The sequence below is a fragment of the Glarea lozoyensis genome (genome assembly GCF_000409485.1).
Source record: "Glarea lozoyensis ATCC 20868 chromosome Unknown GLAREA5, whole genome shotgun sequence".
Taxonomy (NCBI): Eukaryota; Fungi; Ascomycota; class Leotiomycetes; order Helotiales; family Helotiaceae; genus Glarea; species Glarea lozoyensis.
In genome coordinates this window covers 1,239,715-1,260,040 of record NW_007361000.1, presented here as the reverse complement: position 1 = coordinate 1,260,040, position 20,326 = coordinate 1,239,715, and the positions used below count along the sequence as shown (strand labels likewise).

General features: G+C 47.0%; 4 protein-coding genes across 4 annotated transcripts; 1 reads left to right on the top strand and 3 right to left on the bottom strand.

The window, feature by feature from the left end:
- Nucleotides 1-4,389: 4,389 nt before the first annotated feature.
- On the bottom strand, nucleotides 4,390-8,059 carry GLAREA_04610 (Protein kinase-like (PK-like); the record flags this gene model as incomplete). The annotated part of the gene is made up of 2 exons (XM_008086987.1): nucleotides 4,390-5,160; nucleotides 5,210-8,059. The coding sequence occupies 2 exons, from the start codon at nucleotides 8,057-8,059 to the stop codon at nucleotides 4,390-4,392; spliced, it is 3,621 nt and encodes a 1,206-aa protein (XP_008085178.1).
- A 1,213-nt stretch (nucleotides 8,060-9,272) lies between these two features.
- Nucleotides 9,273-9,746, bottom strand: GLAREA_04609 (uncharacterized protein; the record flags this gene model as incomplete). The annotated part of the gene is made up of 1 exon (XM_008086986.1): nucleotides 9,273-9,746. One exon carries the CDS (start codon nucleotides 9,744-9,746, stop codon nucleotides 9,273-9,275), a length of 474 nt encoding a protein of 157 aa, XP_008085177.1.
- Nucleotides 9,747-11,508: 1,762 nt separating this feature from the next.
- GLAREA_04608 ((Trans)glycosidase) lies at nucleotides 11,509-12,966 on the bottom strand (the record flags this gene model as incomplete). The annotated part of the gene is made up of 6 exons (XM_008086985.1): nucleotides 11,509-11,630; nucleotides 11,700-11,894; nucleotides 11,947-11,986; nucleotides 12,046-12,501; nucleotides 12,574-12,644; nucleotides 12,729-12,966. 6 exons carry the CDS (start codon nucleotides 12,964-12,966, stop codon nucleotides 11,509-11,511), a joined length of 1,122 nt encoding a protein of 373 aa, XP_008085176.1.
- A 4,457-nt stretch (nucleotides 12,967-17,423) lies between these two features.
- Nucleotides 17,424-18,125, top strand: GLAREA_04607 (uncharacterized protein; the record flags this gene model as incomplete). The annotated part of the gene is made up of 2 exons (XM_008086984.1): nucleotides 17,424-17,560; nucleotides 17,639-18,125. The coding sequence occupies 2 exons, from the start codon at nucleotides 17,424-17,426 to the stop codon at nucleotides 18,123-18,125; spliced, it is 624 nt and encodes a 207-aa protein (XP_008085175.1).
- Nucleotides 18,126-20,326: the final 2,201 nt, after the last annotated feature.

The following is a 20,326-nucleotide window of genomic DNA, read 5'->3' as shown; positions in this document are numbered from 1 at the left end:
GTGTCGCTGCAGTGAAATTTGGCTGACAGTCAAGCCCGGCCCACTGGTAATGGTGGTGTCTGGTGGTGCAGGTGTCCTTCGAGTGTGGTTTGCCGTGTATCCCATACCTTAGCTAGGTAGGTACCTACTGGTATGGTAATGAGCTTGTCTAGTCCCAATCTAGCTGTTAGTCAAGCAAGCTCAGGGAAAGATGGGCGCTGTTGTTGACAACAATAGTCGACTTCTCTCTGCGTCTTCTTTGTGGTGAACGACAGTGCTGAGCGACGGAAAATCGGGGGGGATGCTCCGGAGAGAAATCGGTTGAGCTGGGCGCTGGGCGCTGGGAGTGGGACTGGGACTGGGACTGGGACTGGGAGCGAGGGGAAATGCGAGGATGTGGATGTGCCACTGCCACTGCCACTGCCAACTGCCAACGTTTGTGGTGCCTGGCCGTTATGGAGAGCATCTACATCATTCACATTACAATTGCTCTGATTAAGTTGTTACGGGTAACAATGACATTTTCTGTGATTATTTCTGACGAGCGAGACATTCATTCATTCATTTCCCCGGAAACGTCCATAGGTCTTACCATTTAGGTGCGACGTCGTTAACTCGACGAATGCACCAGTTCTGCAATGAAGGCTGTTTAGTGGTGACGAAATGGCGGAATCTGCCATGCTATGCGACCCGGATCTTGGTCAGGTCTAGATGTACCTACCTAGGTACTTTGTACTTCTTGGTACCTATGTACCTACTAGCCTCCTACTAGGTCCTCGTATGTTGGTCAGACAGAGTGAAAGGTACCTAGGTACCTAGGTACCGTGCAGGAATCAAATAGACATCACTTGACTCTGCCAAAAGCAACCTCAGACTTCTCTCTACCGACTCACAGCTTGACAGCTGTTTTTTGCCATTCTTCTCTGCTTTCTCACAGCTCTACGGTCGCTTTGATTGCACCTGGGCAGTCCTTCAATCCGCGAGCCACAGCACGCCGATCTCACTCGTCCACGTTTCAACCTTCCAGTATTAAATGCACCCCAAGCCAAGACTGCCATCGACCAGCATCACAGATGCCTGTTCCAGTCGTCGGGTGCCTGCTGAGCCACACCTGCCGGGTCGGCCCATGGCCTCCGACCGCTCCGGCTCTTCTCATCATGGACGGAGGCAGTCCCTCATCCTGTCACCATCACACCCTCACGATTCACATCCTTCACCTTAGTCTTCCACGAATCTTCTGCACACAAATTACCATACATTGACCGTCCCCGTCAGACCACCTTGCCTATTTGAACCGCTCCCGCTTCCATCGAATCTCCAGCATCTAGCCGCAATTGTGAGGGAAACGCAGTGGAGTAAGACTACTCCCGGTGCCGTGTTTTCACCACGAGGATGAACAACGGACATCACCACATGAACTATGCACCTGGCTTCAAAAGCCTTAAAGGTACATTATTCGACCGACATCATCTTTCTACATCAAGTCAGCGGAAACGTGTCCAGCGTGGGGGTGAGGGATGGCCCTCCAAAGCGATGACCGAATCACCGAGTTTTGCTTCTTCGTCGTTACCTTCCACCTGAAGTCAGCTGGTACTCAGGACTTCGTTGCACAAACCTTGGTATCTTGTTGCCTTGCAGATGAGGCTCTGTACCACCAGCTAGAACAGGAGTTTCCCGTCTTACCGTAGCCTCCAGTTCGTACACGCTCCAACAATTCAAGCCGTATTGGCCACCAGGTACCACAGGGGACAGAGTTGAACAAAGCCATGATAGCCTCTTCGAGATTATTCGGCTTAGTCTCAGCCCATTCTATGTGCCATTTCTTGGTAGGAATGCGTTCACTCCCTGTGTTTCCAAACACTCCTCGAGCTTGGATACCATTCAAAGATCATTCACTAGGTCCTTCAGAGCAGATGTCTGTTCGGGAGTCTCGGTAGAAATCTTTCGGGTTAAGTAGTCTTGGTTTTTGCTCATAATGTGCTTTGCAATCCGGCCTCTGGCAGAGGCTGACAATTGTCACAGGCAGAGCACCATTCAAGGGGGGTTAAGTTAAGCTGAATAGAGGCTGTAGCGACGCGTTGAATGGCCTGATTTGGATGCCATACAAACCTGCTGTTTGATTTTCTTGTGATTCAGAGCAACTCGTGTTATGTAATACTGTGTACTACTACTACTCGAATGTTTACTTCTTGTATTCCGCTGTGTACCGATATCAAGACAATATTGGCAATAGCCAAGACAATCTTTGCACGATTCCTCTCTAATTCTATCATTCTCAATCTTTTGGGTTTCTTTGACTTGAGGCGCGTTGTCGTCCTATTCTTGGGTTACCCATCTTTTACCATGTACAAGTTGAAGCGCCAGAGAAAATCCCTATTCGAGTCTGCAATGATAAGAAAACAATTTTAGACACTGATAGCTGAGGCTGTGGACTGACTTGGTTTATATCACTGGGACTTCGGTCTGAGACTCCCTGTCTAGATATTCAAGGCTGTTGTCCGTAGATGAATGCACATCTACAACACAAAATATCTACTTACAGAAGTAATGATATGTAGACGCTCTCCTACCATGTTCCAAGTGTTCGTCCAGTATAGCTACCAGACATCCTTTCTTGGAGATCGATTTGCCTTGATGGAGATGGATGTGGAAGTCTACTGGTGAAATTGTACTAAACAGAACATCTGTCTTTTAGCACAATTTGTCCTATACTTTACTCATCTCCTCATGAGTCTCACTGTGGTAACCATAAATCTAGCCATTGATTTCCCCAAGAACTGTGACCAGCGACAGCCACTAAAAGTGTAAATCCATAACAGACAAGGTAACTTACCACCATCAGTTAATGAATAACTTAGACGAGAGTCAAGTAGATATAGACATGAGACACTTACTTTCTGACAATATATCCCAAATCCATCCACAACACTGCTCTCTCGGGCAAACCATCCCTCCAACCAAACTCTGAATTAATAAAACACGCAAACCAATTCCCAACCACAAAAATTCACAAAATCCCATTCCCAACCCTTCCTCCACCCAACCGAAAAATCCGCCGCTTCCCGCCGCACTCACACCACAACTCACACCACAACCCACCCTCTCACCCCCCCCTCGAATCCACTCCCCAAAACCCTATCCTCAAAACGAAACAAATGTTGCACGTCGCACGGTAATGATATTTGCCCGTCCCTCACTGCCGCGAGTTCTTTTAACCGAAAGATTCCGCAGGATGGGGGGGGCCTCGCGGTGGATAGAATAATAGATGAGTTGAAGCACGATAATTCCTCGTCTAAGTTGACGAAATATCGCTATTTAGCGGATTAATCTGCAACAATATGACAGATTCCGTCAATTATTATGAGTAGATGAATCTTATAAAGTTCTATTCGAAACCGACTTATTCAATCCAAAGACTAGTGGGTAGGTAACTGACACTTATTTTGTCCTCCAAGAGGGGGCTTGGCATGACATGATATCTAAATCGGATGAGGGAAGGGAGTTGGATGATTTTGTATTTCGTGTTTATTCGAATGCTATTGTGGTGAGGTTTGTGGTGATTGTGATGGGTGTTTCGTACGTATGCCGGAGAGGAGGTTGAGCTGTCAGAATACGAAATGCTTAGATTATCACATTTATTCTGGTGAACATATGACCACATCAGATAAACAGTGATCGTGGACGTGCGAATTATTTAATCATCATTTAATTCATCACTAGAGGGTGCCCATATATTCTTGGCCACCCATCATATTTTGGTCTATACATCTTCACAACCATTTCTCTTCCACAGCTTCAACTATTCCCCAAGGCGTTCCCTACCTCCCAAGAATAACCATTCCTCAACCCCCAGCATGACTATCAACAGAGCAACCAAAATCTGGTTAGGCTATAGTATGCAACTTTGAGAGGTAACAGTTGTTGGGTAGAAATGAAAACGGCCTTCTTTCCTTCAACCAACATCTTCCAAGACACCTAATAATTAACACATACAGAACTACTTTTCCTTCCAAAAGCTACATTGTTCTGAAAGTAAAATAAACGACATCTCCTCAAAGAAAGATATCAAAACTGATCCCGACATGATTATAACTCCTTCAGAGTATACCGTCATCGTTCCATTTCGTAGCTTCATGAATGCGTAAAAAGCTGCTGACAAAGACGGCAGAAATTATGTAAAGGCGCAATAGGGCGAGCTCATAAGGTTGTGAAAGTTTTCGTTTCGTAGTTTTTTTTAGTGATGGTGGGTATTTCCTCTCGATCTGTACCATAATCAAACATTTACCAACGCCGTAACACTCGGCCTGAAATTTTTAGGATGAGGAAGTCATCCAACGTTCGTCAGTCCTATATCCAGGAGCTAGCGAGTTACGACGGTGCGATATCAAAGCGAATATTCTGAGAGATAACTCAAACATCCATCATTTCCGCATCATCCGCCAGCACCTCATCAGCTGGTCCCCAATTGCCTTCAAATACGGTTGCACCAGCACGACGGCGGGAATCAACCCATTGCACACCAAGGCAATCCAAGATTTGCTGGGCTGTTGGCCGATCTTGAGGATTTTCCGAAATCATCCCCTGCACGATGTTGTCGAGAGAGTGCTCGTTGAATCGATTCATCATGAAGTCTGGGGCTTCGTGGAGTTCACCTCGTCGTCCAGATCCAAATAGGTTTCCAGGGTCGTGTGAGAGTGACTTGCTGGAGGTAACAAAGCTTCTTTTCTTGCATGCCATGCTGGGGGACCCAAAGTCAACCTCGATATCATCGTCGCTGGTGTAAGAATCCATGGTGATGTCACTTTCATCTTGAACAGGGACTCCGGTAGCATCTCGAAGATTGCCAGTGACACTGCTGAAAGTAAGGCTTGGAATGTCGCTCATGTCGCCAGAGCGAAGACGTTGCCAAATGACACCATTGTCGGGCAGTTGAACATTAGCAGCAATCTCGACAAGCATCAGACCCAAAGCAAAGATGTCGGCAGGTTTGTCGAATTGTCCTCTGAGAATCTCAGGTCCAATGTACTCGCGGTCACCTTCTCCTTCAATACCCGGCTGAGCAGGCCAAGAGGTTGCCATGCCAAAATCTCCAATTTTAAGAACACCTTCGAAGGTAATCAAGATGTTCGCAGGCTTTATGTCCAAATGAATAAAACCAGAATCATGAATATATCGCAATCCCTGATCGTTTATTAGCAATGCTCATTTAGTTGTTAAAAAGAAACCTTACTTGGCTGATCTCAAGCATGACTTTCCAGATGCGGAAATCATCCAACCTTCCTTTACGGCCCAACTGGCTGATAAATACGTCAAGACTGCCCTCTTCACAAAATTCGGTTTGGATATAGAGGTAGCTCTTGTCTTCCCAGCTATCAATGAAGCGCACTACATGATCAGATTGACCAAGCGCCTTGAGCACCTCGACCTCTTGTAACTTCTTTTGTCGATCTCGGTTACCTAGATAAGGTTGTCGAGCCTTCTTCACCGCAAAGACACGTTCAGACATTGGCGTAGGAGGAGTTCGGCTTTGCGAAGGTGAACCAGAACCGCCGAAGAAAAATGGCTGGGCGAATGCTGCGGTCAATGGAGCAGTTTGAACTACACGATAGACGTGCGAGAACTCTCCACTTCCGACCAATTCAACCTTTTCAAATCGGGTTGCAATTGATTCATCGACATCAGCGGCCGGGAACTTGCTAACGGGTGTCATGCTGAGACGTCTAGCACCGATTTGCGGAAAGTAGCCACGACCCGCGGTGGGGGTAGCAGGAGGAGGCATCGAAGACCGGTTAGCGGAGGTGGAAGCATCGTAACTTCGAGAGTTCGAGATAGATAAACCACTTGGATCAGGTGGCAATATCCCATCGATAGGAGTGCGAGGTGATAATCGCTCGAGGAAATCTATACGTCCCAGCGGACTCGCTGGAGCAACGTGACTAAGTTTAGCAAAACCGGGCTTTCTAGATGGGGTGAGACATGAGACAGTAAGAGATTTCGTCATCTTCAACGGCGTTGGAGAGTGCAACGTTGAATTTCTTTTATGCATTCGCGAGTTTCTAAATGATGGCGTGGACATGAAATCGTTCGCGTTGAAATCTGCATACGCTGGTGTCGGAGAATCGTTCATGTCCATCGACGCATCACTGTCCTCTGCATCTTGCTGAATCGGACTGGCTGAAAGAATTAACTTACTGCTTGTTCTGGTTAGTTTTTTGGAGAGACCATATCCCACGGTAGACATGGAAGCCGATAAGCGGCGGTGATTACTTGGACTGCCATTATTGCTGTAAGGTGTAGACCCGGAAAGAGTCTGCTTGGTAGGAGTCGGTGGCAGCTCGAAATCAGAGCCTTGACTATCCAATTTGGCGTCAGGTGATCCGTCTTCATCGCCATCGACACTGAGAAAGCTTCCACGTCTAGTGAGCCCCTTGAAGCCACCACCGAAAACACCATTACCACTGCCAAAAGCACTCGCACTTCCAGAACCATGCGGGTTGAACGGGGTAGACGGGTTGCCGAAGGAGTGTCTGATGTGTCGCGCCTTTGCAATAGCGCTGCCGGACAGATTTTGAGGATACGTGGCAAAGATGTTGTTGTGCTTTTTACATGGAGTATCTGGCATGTTTCCTTTGCCTCCCCGAGAGATCTTGGGCTCGTCCTCAGGATGACGGTTCACCTTGGAAATCAGGCCAGTGGACATGAAGGCAGCTGGAAGTGGCTTTGCCGATTTATAATTCTGAGGGGTAGAAAATGTTTCTGAATCATCATGCCCCGAAGAAACGTCGAAATTGAACGGTCTCAAGGAACCTGCCGGCAGGGATTTTGAGAAATCCAGTTTGGGTCTAGGTTGCTCGCCAAAGTTGACTGGGACGTGTGTAGGTGACTCGTCAAGCAGACTGGAGTTGGAAGACGAGGTGGTCATGGTTCGTGAGAGAGGATGTGGTTGGTGAGTTGGTGGGTTTACCATATGCATTGAAGCCGACGGCAGGTTACCTTGCGATGAGAATGGACTATCCCGCGGCATTGGAGGCATAAACTGGTCTAATGACAGACGTGGTCGGTTCTTTACTGGGGCCGGTGTAGACATTTCTGGGGATGCTTTTGAAGTATTTGAGGCGGCAGCAGCAGCAGCTGCTGCTTGTTGAGCTGCTAGGACCTGCGCGGCATGCCTTCTGCCCCAGGACGTCTTTTCTCCATGGCGCTGCTGTAAGGTGGATTTGCGCAAAGAGGATGATCGTCGCGGCATGGAGGTAAATGCGGATGCACTGTCAGTTGTGATCGATGCCGTCGAAAGCTCATATTCAGGAGTTGAATCGTCATGAATCTCGAATTGTGGTGTAGATGTAACAGGTGGCCCATGATCAAAGACATTGAAATCGTGACCAAAATTGGCTGACCCGTGCAGACTCCTCCTCTTCGCAACAGGGCTACCTAAGCTTGCCTGGTCGAGGTTCATAATGGCATCACTCCTTTTGAGGGGGCTCGAAGTTGAAAGTCCTGGGTTATCGCTGCATCCCTCACCACCTAGTCGCGATAATGCATGGTTAATGGGTCCCGTTGAATCCAGATTCAATGACATTCTATTACTGCGTTCGAAGCCCTTTCCTTCGATGGGGCTTCTACTGTTCTCCTGGCCGCCAGCGGTCCAGGTTGTTAAGACTGGAGGGGCTGTGTTGCCAGTATCGGGGCCTTGGTTCAGAGCGCGCTTCATGGGGCTCTTGGGAGACGTCCGGCGAGAAGCAGGTCGGATGGGAGCAGTCTTGGAGCGCCCGGATGAGCGCAGCGCGAGTTTCGCACTAGGTGGAAATGGTACGGCTAGTGGAGATGGCGTATGAGGAGGATTGCTAAAGCCGGTGAATATGGTAGGGTTAGATGAGGCGCGTTTAGGTGGTGATTTTGGAGATGGCGAAAGTGGTGATTTCGGAGATGAGCTTGGTGACTTCTTGACCAAGTTGAATTTGGAGGGTGATCGCGAGAGCGAACGTCGAAGAGATCTCACCGCGGAAGTGACATCAACATGGTGGACATGCGTGGGAGAAGGTAGCGTCAGAGTGCCGCCGCCACCATTGGAGTACGACATGATATACGTGGTGTGGAATGAGGTGACTCTCGTCTATGATACAGGGTCTGAGACCAAGATTGAGGCAGCAAGATGGTGCAGGAGTCTCTTTCGAGATGAAATCGCAATTATCTGGCAGTCGGCATAGAAATGACTCATCCGCAACGCAGGACAAGAGGATTGTTCGTTGCAGAGTATCCTTCGTGCCGCCGAATGTGGGCGCCGCAAAGATTATACCTCCCGTCGAGGTAAGTTGGCGCGGATATGGACCGACGCGACTTTCGATCGATATCGGCTGGATTTCGTTCCTAATATTTTGGGTATATTGGAAGCAAGATGGAATGTTGGCGAGACAGAGGGGTCGAGGAATGCTTCGAGGATGTACGAGTATGGACTCGATATCGGACGGGAATGTTGATGTCACGTCGTGGTAATCATGACAAGTCGTCGCTGTTGCAAACCATCCACGAGCTATTCTCGCCCGGACGTGCAATTTCCTAACTTCGATGTCGGTCTGGGCCGGCGACAAGTACGCGTCGAGCGTGGTTGTCTTGCTGTTAAGACTGGGAGCTGGCGCGGTTGAGGAGGGAGGTGTAGGTCGAGGTGGAGGTGGAGGTGGAGGTTGAGGTTGTCGAGGGAGAAGATCGGGAGAGGGAGGTTGGGGACGGGGGTGTCGATGAGAGCAGGATGTCTTTGCAAATTTGGGGGGTTCGTGAGTTCACGGTCTGCGTGAGCCCATGGACGTCGGGAAGTCAGTATGGATTGGGACTGGCAAGAGCGTTGGGGTTGGGTCATGGATGTGAGCGGGACTGGCGGACTGGGACTGGCGAGCTGGGCGTGTGTTTACCTTTTAACGCGCAATGGTGGGGCCCGTTTGTAGCTTCCTGGGCCCTCGACGCGACGCTGGACCGAGCTCTGCTCTGTTGTTGTTCTTCGTCTGTAAATAGACGGCAACGTCGCACTAGGTCGCACGCTTCGGAGGATTATTTGGATTGTTCATGAGCCGCAAAGGGAGGAGCGTTGGGAGTTTCAGAGGGTCAAGAAGGGGGATTTACACAGCCGCGATGAACGATGATGGCAGTTCAGTGCAAAGTTAAAGAGGTTGCAGACTTTTTGGACCCGGTTGTTTTGTTTGGACTCAGCGGCCAATCAGACACGTCAATCGACTGAATGTTTTGGAAGCGTTGTGCGGCTGCTACCGCACCTGCACCGAGCGCCGTTTATTTGTGCAGCCTCAGGCACGCACAGGCACGCACAGCCTCTCCCCTGCTCCCGCGACCCGTGACCCGTAGCCCTCGCCCTCGCCCACTCGCTCGGGCATCCAGTGCCAACTTCCCATTCGAAGTCGATACCAGACTTGCCAGACTGCCAGTGCGTTCAATCTGGGGATCATCAGCGACTTTCGCGGGAGGCCGGAGGTTACACTTGGGACACTTGAGACGGCTTTGACCTGACCGATTCTTGGGATTCGGTATCCCATCGAGCCGCCACGTTTCTGAGCCGCCGGAACCTGCCCAGGTGCCCTCGATGAATCATGAAATGTCAACAATGACTGCATCACAACAACCACCGGCAGCACAAGTTGGCGATCCTCCTCGGGCGCTGTTCCGCTCGTCTGCCTTGCATCTGGAACTTGGTGGGCATCTCCAGACTCCAGATCCTCCCTCCAGTGTGTGTGTTTGCAACCAAGGATCAATACGCGTCTCATGACATCAAAACAAAACAAAACAACAATGTCAACAAACAAATGGCCGAACAAGCAACTGCAACTGGGCATCAAGATGAGCAGCAAGGGATTCTCGCTCCACCGCGATATGAATTGGGATGTGCGCAATCATGATTAAATGAGCAGAGAACAACCATGCATCGAATTCGTATTTCCCAGCTTCCAGAAGAAATGAAGAAAGCAACTGGTCAAGGTGAGGCCGATCCGTCAGCAAAAATAGCAGACACCCCCCTTCTCGATCCGCTCGGGCAAGACAAATCCAGGGTCCAACACCGGGGCGGATATTATCTTAATGTTATCGCGCCATGCTTTAATGCAGTGCGATAGAAGGTGGTCTTCGACTCCTCGGGCACCTGTCGAGATAGGCAAGCAGGTGAGAAGCGACTCAGATCTTCCGAGCTCAGAGCTGGCAGGTTATCGATTAGATCTTCAAGAATCGCTCGACCACAGGTCCACAAGCAGATCACACGCATCGGATCTGGCCGGAGGTACGGAGTACTTTGTATTTACGCACCACACAGCTCTCCTCCTCGCAGCAAACAAGAAAACAGGTTTGCAAAACGACTAGATCAACAAACTCCCAAGATCGACTCACTCCTTTTCGACCGCATCTTCAAAATTCACACCCGAACAAACTTATACCGGCAAATATCAAATGCAAGCCACCGCCCTCGCCAGGTTCATGTTCCGATAAACCCGGACCCCTCTCCGCTTTTTCTCCCTCCCCCTGGGATCTCTCATCTTACTGGTTCCGAATCAGGAACTCCTCGACCAGTCTCTTTTACTAATTTTACTATTGGTTCATGCAATTAAAATATATATAGAGTTTTGGAAATATCTCCTCGTGTTGCGGGTAGATTCAATTAAAGGGGTTCACTATTCCGCAACTCGCTTGGGAAGTCGATTGATTAGCGGCGGCAGCTTCATTGAAAGAGGAGCCATCATCCAAGTCATTTGCGACATCTGAGGGGTTGCCAATTTGCAACTTGCCAAAGGCTGTGTGTTTGGACCATGTCTGTCTCAATCGTCCATACAAAAGCGGTCTTCTGCACTTTGAAGATGGGTCCGTGGTGGCCTGTGAATGAAGCCACACAAAATCGAAATAGAAGACAGATGAGATAGGAGCGTGATTAATCGTATAGCAAAGGAGACATGCTAGAGATCCAAATCAAAGTAGCGCAAGAAAGTCAGACTGCGATGAGCCAACTACCAAATCGACTAGTCAATGAGTTTGATGATGGGGTAATTTATGAGACATGTCTCAACGCCATACCGTAGGAGGGCTCGAACTATTATCGATAGTGTAAAATTGGCTCGGATCGACGAGAGACACCGATTCCAATCTTCTGCTAACGAAAGACATCAACGGGACTATCAATTATATTTTTAATTTGAGCAGCTACAGTTGATTGAGTCAATTAGTCCCAGCAGTATGTTTAGGTACACCTACCATAAAGATGTAGTGTGTGATAACATAGCCATGAGACAATGTCAATGAGCGTTTGATCGAGAAGGGTCTCTAGGTCAAGAGCTTTCAATGAATTGCAGAGGTGACAACGCCCCTTCAGCAAAAAGCTCGCTTACAACTGAAGCAGTAACTAGGAAAGAGTACTTGAGGATGAGATATTGTACCCAAGCAGACTACAATGTACAATCCATATATACACAGCCTTCACTCCGCGTCAATTTTTCAATATACACTTGAACTTCAACATCTACAACCCCCTTGAGCTTCGAATTTCCCTCAGTTACTCCCCGCGCTTTGGATATCGGCCGCATGTCCCAGCATCAAGGTCTTGAAGACATCACTGCCATAATAAATCGTATATCCGTCATCGTGAGTATTGCCATAACTTAATTTGTCACCTACATAGACGCAATTTAGCTATGACTCGAGAAGGTTTGCCAAATAAAGTAAACGTGAAAGGAACTCACCGTATTGCCAATACATATCACCACCAATCGCCGGATGATCCAAAGCTTGTCGTTGCCAGATAGGAAGGATACCAGTTTTGTTGGTGGTAGCACCGAATTCCTCCGCAAGACATGGTTTCCCAACTTTTGCGCAAATATCACCGTGGTTTGCGAACCATGCTTTGCCCCAGGCAGCATGATCTGTGGTGATTCCCCCTAAGACAAATCAGTGACGAGCAAACGTAGAAGCGGAGTTTGGAAGACGTACAACTTATCGGGTAGAGATGGAAAGTTCCAAAGTCAATGTTCTAGAGACGGATTAGCGAGATGTACAAAGAGATGAGATATTGAACTGTGAATTGCATACCGGAAGCTTCAAGACCGCTTCGAAATCAACACCTTCCCAAGTAGTATATGGATAGGTTCCATCACCACCTCCATTCAACCACCCTTCATCTCCAAGCGTCACCATATGTCTAGAATCCAGACTCTTAATATAGGCACTTACACCCTTTGCCCAATTCGTGATAACACTAGTCACACAACCTTGACAACGCGGTTCGTTTCCAAGCTCCCAGGCAAAGATTGCTTCTGAGGTCTTGTAGCGAGACACGACCGCCTTGATGTATTTACGGTATTGAGCCTGTGCGGCGGTATTGGTGAACCATGTCGTTGATGTGGTGTTGAAATATGTGTTATAGGCTGGAATTCCGCCATAGTCGGACCAGTTGTTTACGAAGGGGATGATCAGTTTGATGCCGTGTTTTTCGGCGGCTCGGACGACTGCGTCGAGACGTTGGAGACCATTGGCGCCTGTATTGATCTATGAACTGTAAGTAGGAATTACTTCATGGGGATCTTCGCTTTTGGAAGTTGGTTGGTTTTGGATTGATACCTTTGGTTGTTGACCAGGAATAAGGGACTGATACCAAACTTCCGAAGTCGCTTTGTTTATGTCGTTGAATCCTATACACTAGTTAATATACTGTGGTTCTTCGTCTCACCTCAAGATGGTCGACAAGAGATATAATTTTTATGAATAAGCATTACCCCAGACTCTCAGAACTTTCAGATTCGCAGTATTCAAGTGGCTCATTACCAGGTCCACATCGGCATCATTCGTAAGGAAACTAATCCAATACGAATTTGTACCGGCGAAATAAGTAGCATTGCCATCAATGGTGAACTTGAGGCCAGAAGTAGATGGGTACTGAGCCCGAATTGGGATCTTTGCAGAATTTGCTACAACAGCTGTAAGAGCTAAAAAGATTAGAGTGAAGAAATTCATGGTGCCTTGATCTGGTCCAAAAAATCTTAACACTTGATGAAGAATGTTTATGAAGACATTGAGCTAAATAGTAATAGATTCTATCTTTCCCAATAACTAACAGACCTACGCTGGTGGGTGGAATACAGTTTTTCCGACCAAGCACGAGTGATCTGCTATGGATATTGTGGGTTTGATATGGATAAACCAAGAGAGGCTCGGAGGATGTCGTCCGTTCCCCAAGCGGATTACCAGATTCCTTGGTGTTTCTCATAACTCTTTTATGTGAGATGTTTTACTTGGAATTTCTGCAAAGATGTGTTAGTATGATGTCTTGGTGTCATGTGTATGCTCCGTAGATGGGTTGGAGGTTTTTGGACAGCTTACGAGCATTCCCGGCTAAATGCGACGTGGGCCTGCTCCCCGCCCCTTGAGGCTGTTGGCAGATTTCTTCATCTTTACACCTTGAGAGAGGCAACTGCACAGGGGTATGCAACAGCAAGCTTTTTGCAGAAAACCCCAAAGCCAAGGAGTCCTCACTCTCTAGGCCGCAAATACTCCTATTCCCGGACAATTTGGACATCGACGAAAAATTCTTGTAATACCGTATCTCAGGAGATTCCAATTTTACATCTAAAGTACAAGACGATCGGCCTAGGGGGTCGTTCTAACGCACAAGATATTTGCTCCAAATCTGTCCATCTCGGTGAGGACTCATCAGGCTGATGGACCAAAGGGCGTGCATCAGAAATCCGAGGGCGGTAAAGGCATCGGATAACCACTGTTGGCTGAGATCCGACATTGAAGGATCAAGACGAATGAGGGTATATGCGATCAGATTCACAAGGGAAACAGCTGGCTGGTGTCGAGGATAGTTGCATGAACCCGCAGCACAGAGAGAAGCTACTCCTCATGAGCGTGATAGCTTCTAAGACCCAGTAAACCGCACCGAAACTAGCTAAGCACATGGCATGTCACTTTGATGAGCCGAGACACTCAGGCTTCCGTTTTTGTTCATGAAACAGTCGTCAATAGTCTAATAGCGTCAGCCGAGGAGGCAGCGACGCTGAAGGCTTCGTCGGAAAAGGAGGTCTTGATGCTGTTGTCGTTTACCGTCAAGTAAGAAGAAGACAATTTCTGGTCTTTGCAAGAAAGTGGGAGGTAAAACGCAGAGCTTCGGACACACCTCCGTCAGGGTGAGATTACACTGGTCGTGCTGTGATGCTGATGAAGATAGTCTCTTGTTGAAGAATAGCCCAACCGGATGCGTTTTGATCCGCTCTGGTGTAGCTGCATGGTAAAGGTTATCTCGGATGCTCATATATGATTGACCAAGGCAGATTCTGCAGAAATAATGTGATATGAAGTTATAAAAAGAGCATGAAACTTTTGAGGCTGGAGGAACTTTGTGTTGGTAATGTTGTTTCTGCTCGGGTTCTGCTCGGGTGCAACCTTGATCCATCTTGAGATCACGTGACTCTCAAATATACTCTATTTTAGGAGATGGACAATAAGCGAGAATATAGTAAAAAAGCAGCGATTGATATTGTCAGACAACGACTCTTTGCGTACTGTTGAAAGGTGTAACGCAAAAGTAAGCCGGCGTACATGTGTGATATTCTTGGAAAGGACAGCTGATGTATCTGAAGGCTGCTTGTCTTATTTGTGACCCATTGCTAAAAGTGGAAAATCGGATAGCCGAATGAGAAAATCCCACTTTCTGCAAAACCAATGAGTTTTGTAATCATGTAAATTAGAATTACAACATGTACTACTCGTTAAACACTCTTGTTGCTAACGTGGTCAGGGTCGCTGGAACCAGGGCAGAGAGATGTTTCTCCATCTTCCCGATTCCTATTCCCCGAGTATCATAAAGGGGGCTGCTTTTGGTGTCATTGTGGAGACCCGCGATGTCCAACGTCTTTCAATTATTCCCATCGCAACTACATCCCCACAATGCTACTCACACCAATCGTCACTTGGACTCGCAAATTGGCTCTGCCTCATTCAGTCATGGTCCGAATTCTGATTCCACAACTCTGCTGCAAGCCCTCAGCCTGTCAGCCTGACTAGCCACCACTATCTCTCCACATGGCTCCATCGTGGCAGCGGCATACATATGCAGCAACGCATCGTGACGCATTGAGTCTGGGACACTAAAATCTGCCTTGTGAGTGTGTAACTTAGCATCTGATGGACTATTGAATGACCCCTTTCAGGAACATGAGCCTGTGGCTTTCCTTTCCGAGTAATGCGTGAAATCCCGATTGCTTTTTACCAAGGCTGGACCTCAGCCGCAAACTCAGAAAGCCATTGGCGAGAACAAGACCAGTAGATTTGGCTACAGCATGGCTGAGTAGTCTGAATGTCATTTAACTACCGTTTGCAGACGCCTCGATTTCCACGGAGAGATTGAAGAATATACCATTGGTCGCCTTAAATGTAACCACGTTGTAGAGATGGAAAGTTCCTGCGACAACGTTTCATCTTGCATTTGCAGCTGTCTCTTCCGCATTTGAGAATTTACTCTTCTGGGCGCTTTGAGGGGCACGTTCTTCACCATTTCAGCAAGCAAAGTGCTTCGGACAAGAAATATGTGTGCGATATGTGTGGGGGTCCTTCCCGGCGCCCGTTAGCCACGATAGGCAGGCAAGCTGGACGTAAGACACTTCCTACACTTCTCGATACCGCCATACCCATCCAATTTTGCTTAGTGAATGGATCTATAAAATTGGCAGTACGTACATTCTAGTGTGCGCGAGATCGCCTGCGAAGGAGACAAGGAGACAAGGAGACGAAAAAATCACAACCGGATTTACAATCGCCAATCAAGCATGTTTCATGTAGACTATTGCCCAAATTGGAGAATTTAGTTGATATGATTTTCGTTTCCCCGTTGAGGCTACAGAATTGGAGCATGGTTACGATAGTCAGTTGGGGGGGCTGCTACCATGTTATTGGCATTAGTACTGCAGGGTTCGTCCAAATCTACTATCATCTACGGCCGTTATTATTATTTAGCATAGAAACATGCCACACACTCACATCACCGCTTACGGCACTTCGATCAGAACTTTCCATCGAAGCACTTATGATCAGTTTCACAAATCGCTACCTTTGATCCTCCAGTTCTTAGCAGCAGAAGTTGATGCATCGTTCTAATTTGACGGAGAAACTACTAGGGTGCTAAACAATCGCCTCACTTCCAAAAGCTGGTCCTTGTGGGCAATGAACACTTAAATGAAGCAGATGATTTTCAAGTCAGAGGATGTTGTAGCATCATATGTATTCGACAAAAGGGGCCAAGCTCACGGTCGATCATGCAGCCACCCTGGTGACCATTTGGTTGAACGGGCTCCACTGGTATACTATGGAGCATTTGTGACGCACCACACAGAAGTCCGCGATGTCATTGATGATAATAATCTAGAAATATTAATCAATCGATCTATGAGTATTGGCACTTCGCTTCTCAAGATGTTAGTCAAATCTTCCCAATGGGCTTGTTAGTAGCAGTATCAGGCTAATCATATGGTTTTTGATGCTTGAACTCATGTGCCCACAAAGCACTATCAGGTCTATCTCTAGTAATTCTGTCTATTTGGCAATCGTCTTCAGCCTCGTGTTCGACACCTGCACAGCCACATGGGGCAGGTGCAGATAGGGCCCTACTTTTGTGACGGAATTAGAGTATTGGATGACAAAGACCATTCGTGTCATTGGATTGGTAATGAGGAGATTCACTTGACTAGCAACTGCAACGACAGCAATATGATGTTCGAAATCATTACAAAAGCAGCACGGTGGTGCCCGGCAACGCCCTATACCTAGTGACATCGACGCTCGCTTATATTATAGACATGAGGAACCTAGGCAATTGGAGCCTTGCCAAGTAGTGGATGTTTCTCAGAACTGACATGCGTGACAACTGTGGTCAGCCGTGGACGAGCTGGGATTCCGCAATTGTCCATATTTGGTACATAATCTAAACTCTAAATGGTTCAGCCCTGGGACCTGAATGGATCCGGTACTCAGAAACGCCAACTAAGCAGGGACAGCTGTGGCTTCTTAATCACTGCCTAACGATGCGAGCATGCCGGCTGGTCTTACAAGGGTACCTCAAGAGGAATGGTTCACTACACGACCAGAAATCAACAAGTGTACCGAGGTGTAGGGCAGGACCTAAATCCTTCTCTTGAAAATACCCGCAGAATGAACCGATTTCTTTCCCCAAATCACTCGTATCGTTTAGACAACGACTCAGCTCTAAGCTGTGGCACAAATGGCTGTTTTTCTAGCATCTCATTGGGCAGTCTTAAGAATGTGCCTCAGCTTGAGTCTCATGGACTTGGACTATTAATGAATGAGGTTGATCGTCATTTAATGCGTGTGAAGACAATCACCAAACTTCTTGTTTCAAACTGTCAACCCGCCACAATAGAATAAAGTCGCCCAAACGGTTATGTCCGATACGATGCATGGCTCACTATCTGGAAGTCTTCGGCCACGACAGAGAACCTTTACATCTTGCACGGAATGTAGACGGCGAAAACAAAAGTGCAATCAAGCCAAAGATCGGCCATGCTCCAATTGTGCGAGGAGGTATCCGCCGCCGGTATGCACATATCAAAGTTCAAGGTCAGATCCCCTAACTTTCGAGGTGATGAAAGCAAAGCTAATTTTCCAATTATAGCCCAACCCCACCTCCACCTGACCATGATATGAAGTTCGAAGGCAACGATAGAAATAGTCATCGGACGAACCAGATGAATCGGGCAAGTGAGCCTTCAGATTTTGCTTCTCAGCATTATTACGACGACCATACTACAACGACAGGAACAGAGAGCCAGAGTATGTACATTACGGCTCAAGGCTATCACTCCGCCACTTCAACCTCAAGACACAACGATAGATACTATTCAGGCAATTCCAACAGCTATCAGACCACGACAGGAAACTCGGGATCGGACTTTTATCCAGTCACTTCTGGATATTACCAAAACGATCATATAGGATACAGCACGGCCGATGGCTCTCATGACTATAGTTATGTAGCAGCTGCAGACGATCAGCAATGGCTATCGAGTGGGGATCCAGACGTGTTCGTCGGAACAGGAACTGCAGAATATTTTTACGTTGACGAGACCGAGCCAGCAAGGTCCACCAGCACGCGACATTAACAATCTTGATGCTGTAGATTGCTCAGTCCAATTAAGATGTCGCCGAGCAATTTTGGCTTCAACGCTCGAAGTTGTTGCAATGGAGGTGCAAAACCGACAACTTGACCATACCAATGTTGTCCTGGATCATCAAACCTGACCACATGTCCCAGGAATTGAGGCCACACTCGGCTGGGATTTATGATTGAATGACATGTACGATAGTGGCACAGCCGCGGATTAGAATGTAGAGGATGCTGACTGGATGGCAGCACGTACTGGGGGTTCTTTTCGGGAATTTATTACCCCGCATGTTGGAGATTCTTATGAACTGTCAGAGTTTTTCTTATTTTGCATTTACTAGATGCTTTTGCTGTTGATTTGCGGCATGGATGGAAGCACAGCTCATTTTACATTTTTTCTCTTTCCTGTTCACAAAGAACCTGGTTGCTTTTACAATATTGATCTCGCCTTTTAGGCCCATCTCTTACAAAATGCATTCTTCGTATTTTTTGCATTTGTTTTCTATGTGATAATGGTGTCAAATAATCCTTCAATATATGCCAATATACCCCCAACCCGAAACTTTCTACTTGGGTGGAACGGCATTTGGGGGCGATGCAATGTCCCTCGACGAATCCTTGTCGTAGCAAATTGGTCGACTGATCTATCGAATCCACCCCGGCGTCAGAAGAAATCTTGCCTCGTAACAAAGATTCTCAAAATAGCATTTCATGTCCTACTGAGCCAAGCTCTCGGCCTTTCGCACGTGACCATAATGATATACCTAGATAGGTAACACTTGTAACCTCAAGCAAAAAGCGAAGCGGTGAACACCTTCTTGTTATTGGGCCAAATAGAAGCATAAGGTATGGCTCTGTTTGTGCTGAGTTCTAAGACAAAGAAGGATTTGTGAAGCTGACTATCTTGTGTATGCTAGACGGATGTTATGTTGTGTTATGTTGTGTTACTCTCACAACGTGGCATGCCTTCCCGATGAGGGGGTCGCTCGCTTAGTGTCTCTTCGCATTGATAAGGCTTGATGATTTCCAAGTAACAATGGTATTATCTGTATGGGTGTCCTGAGTGACACGCAAGACTATCGATTATGTTCTTGAAATAAAATTGTATTTCCCCGCACAAATGTGTCTTGAATAAATGCCTTGGAAACCGAGAATTCCAGAACCCCAAATTAGCAACAATCACACATAAATTCAGTGACACAAGGACAATTACCACGTGGACAAAAGACCTTACGGGCTTAACAGGTAGTACAAAGCCGCGTCAGTGTATATATAGGGCAGTAAGCAGATAAGTATGACAGCTAGTGACTGCATAAGCTACCATAAGAGAGATAAAACAATGCTTTCAGCAAGTAAGCTCATATTTGAAGCTGAAAGATTACTCCAACTATTGTTTCCATATATGGCCTGACAAAGTCGATCTTTGCGCAGAATGACCACTCCAACAATCGCTGCTCATTTGATTTTGTATTGTCATTGGTCCTTGTCGCCAATACCTTCAACTTATGAGGCAAGTAACCTTCAAGTCAGATAAAATTTGGTAAATTCTCTGTTAAGAAGAGCAACGAAGTTTCCATCCAGGCCAAGGCACAAAATAAATGCACAAATCATGTAGTACTTAGCTCGTTAGCTCCGAAAAGCATAAGAATAGGCAAGATTCGTTTTTCATCCGCCGATAGATTGTGGTATACAACAATATGTCTCAGTGAGAGTATAATCCTGGCAATCCTAGTAATACTTACAAAGCCGAGAATATCTGTTTGGTGTACACGATAACGGTTCAGGTTTCATATTAACATACGAATCCAAGCACCGAACAACACCAAGACGTGAGACCTCAAGCAACCGCCGCCAATAGAAGTCTCTATGTAAATCCTCATGTTGTGCAAAAGGCTGGTCCAATTTAAACTATATATTCTTCCGGACAGCAGCTGGGATCGTCATAAGAACATCTACCCGATCAGAAGATGATATACAGGCTCCATAGGTACGTTCTCGAGTCATCCATCGATGAAAGAGAAGCAAAACATGGTGTGTTTTCCAAAATTTCGCAGAATCTAGCAAGACTGACAATTAACAACCCTCTAATCCACTCCCCAAACAAAACCTTGTTTTATGACTGATGTCACTGTCGATTCTGTGGCTAATAATCTTGTGCAGCTTCCAATATCAGAATGCTTGGTGGTTGAATCAAAACGA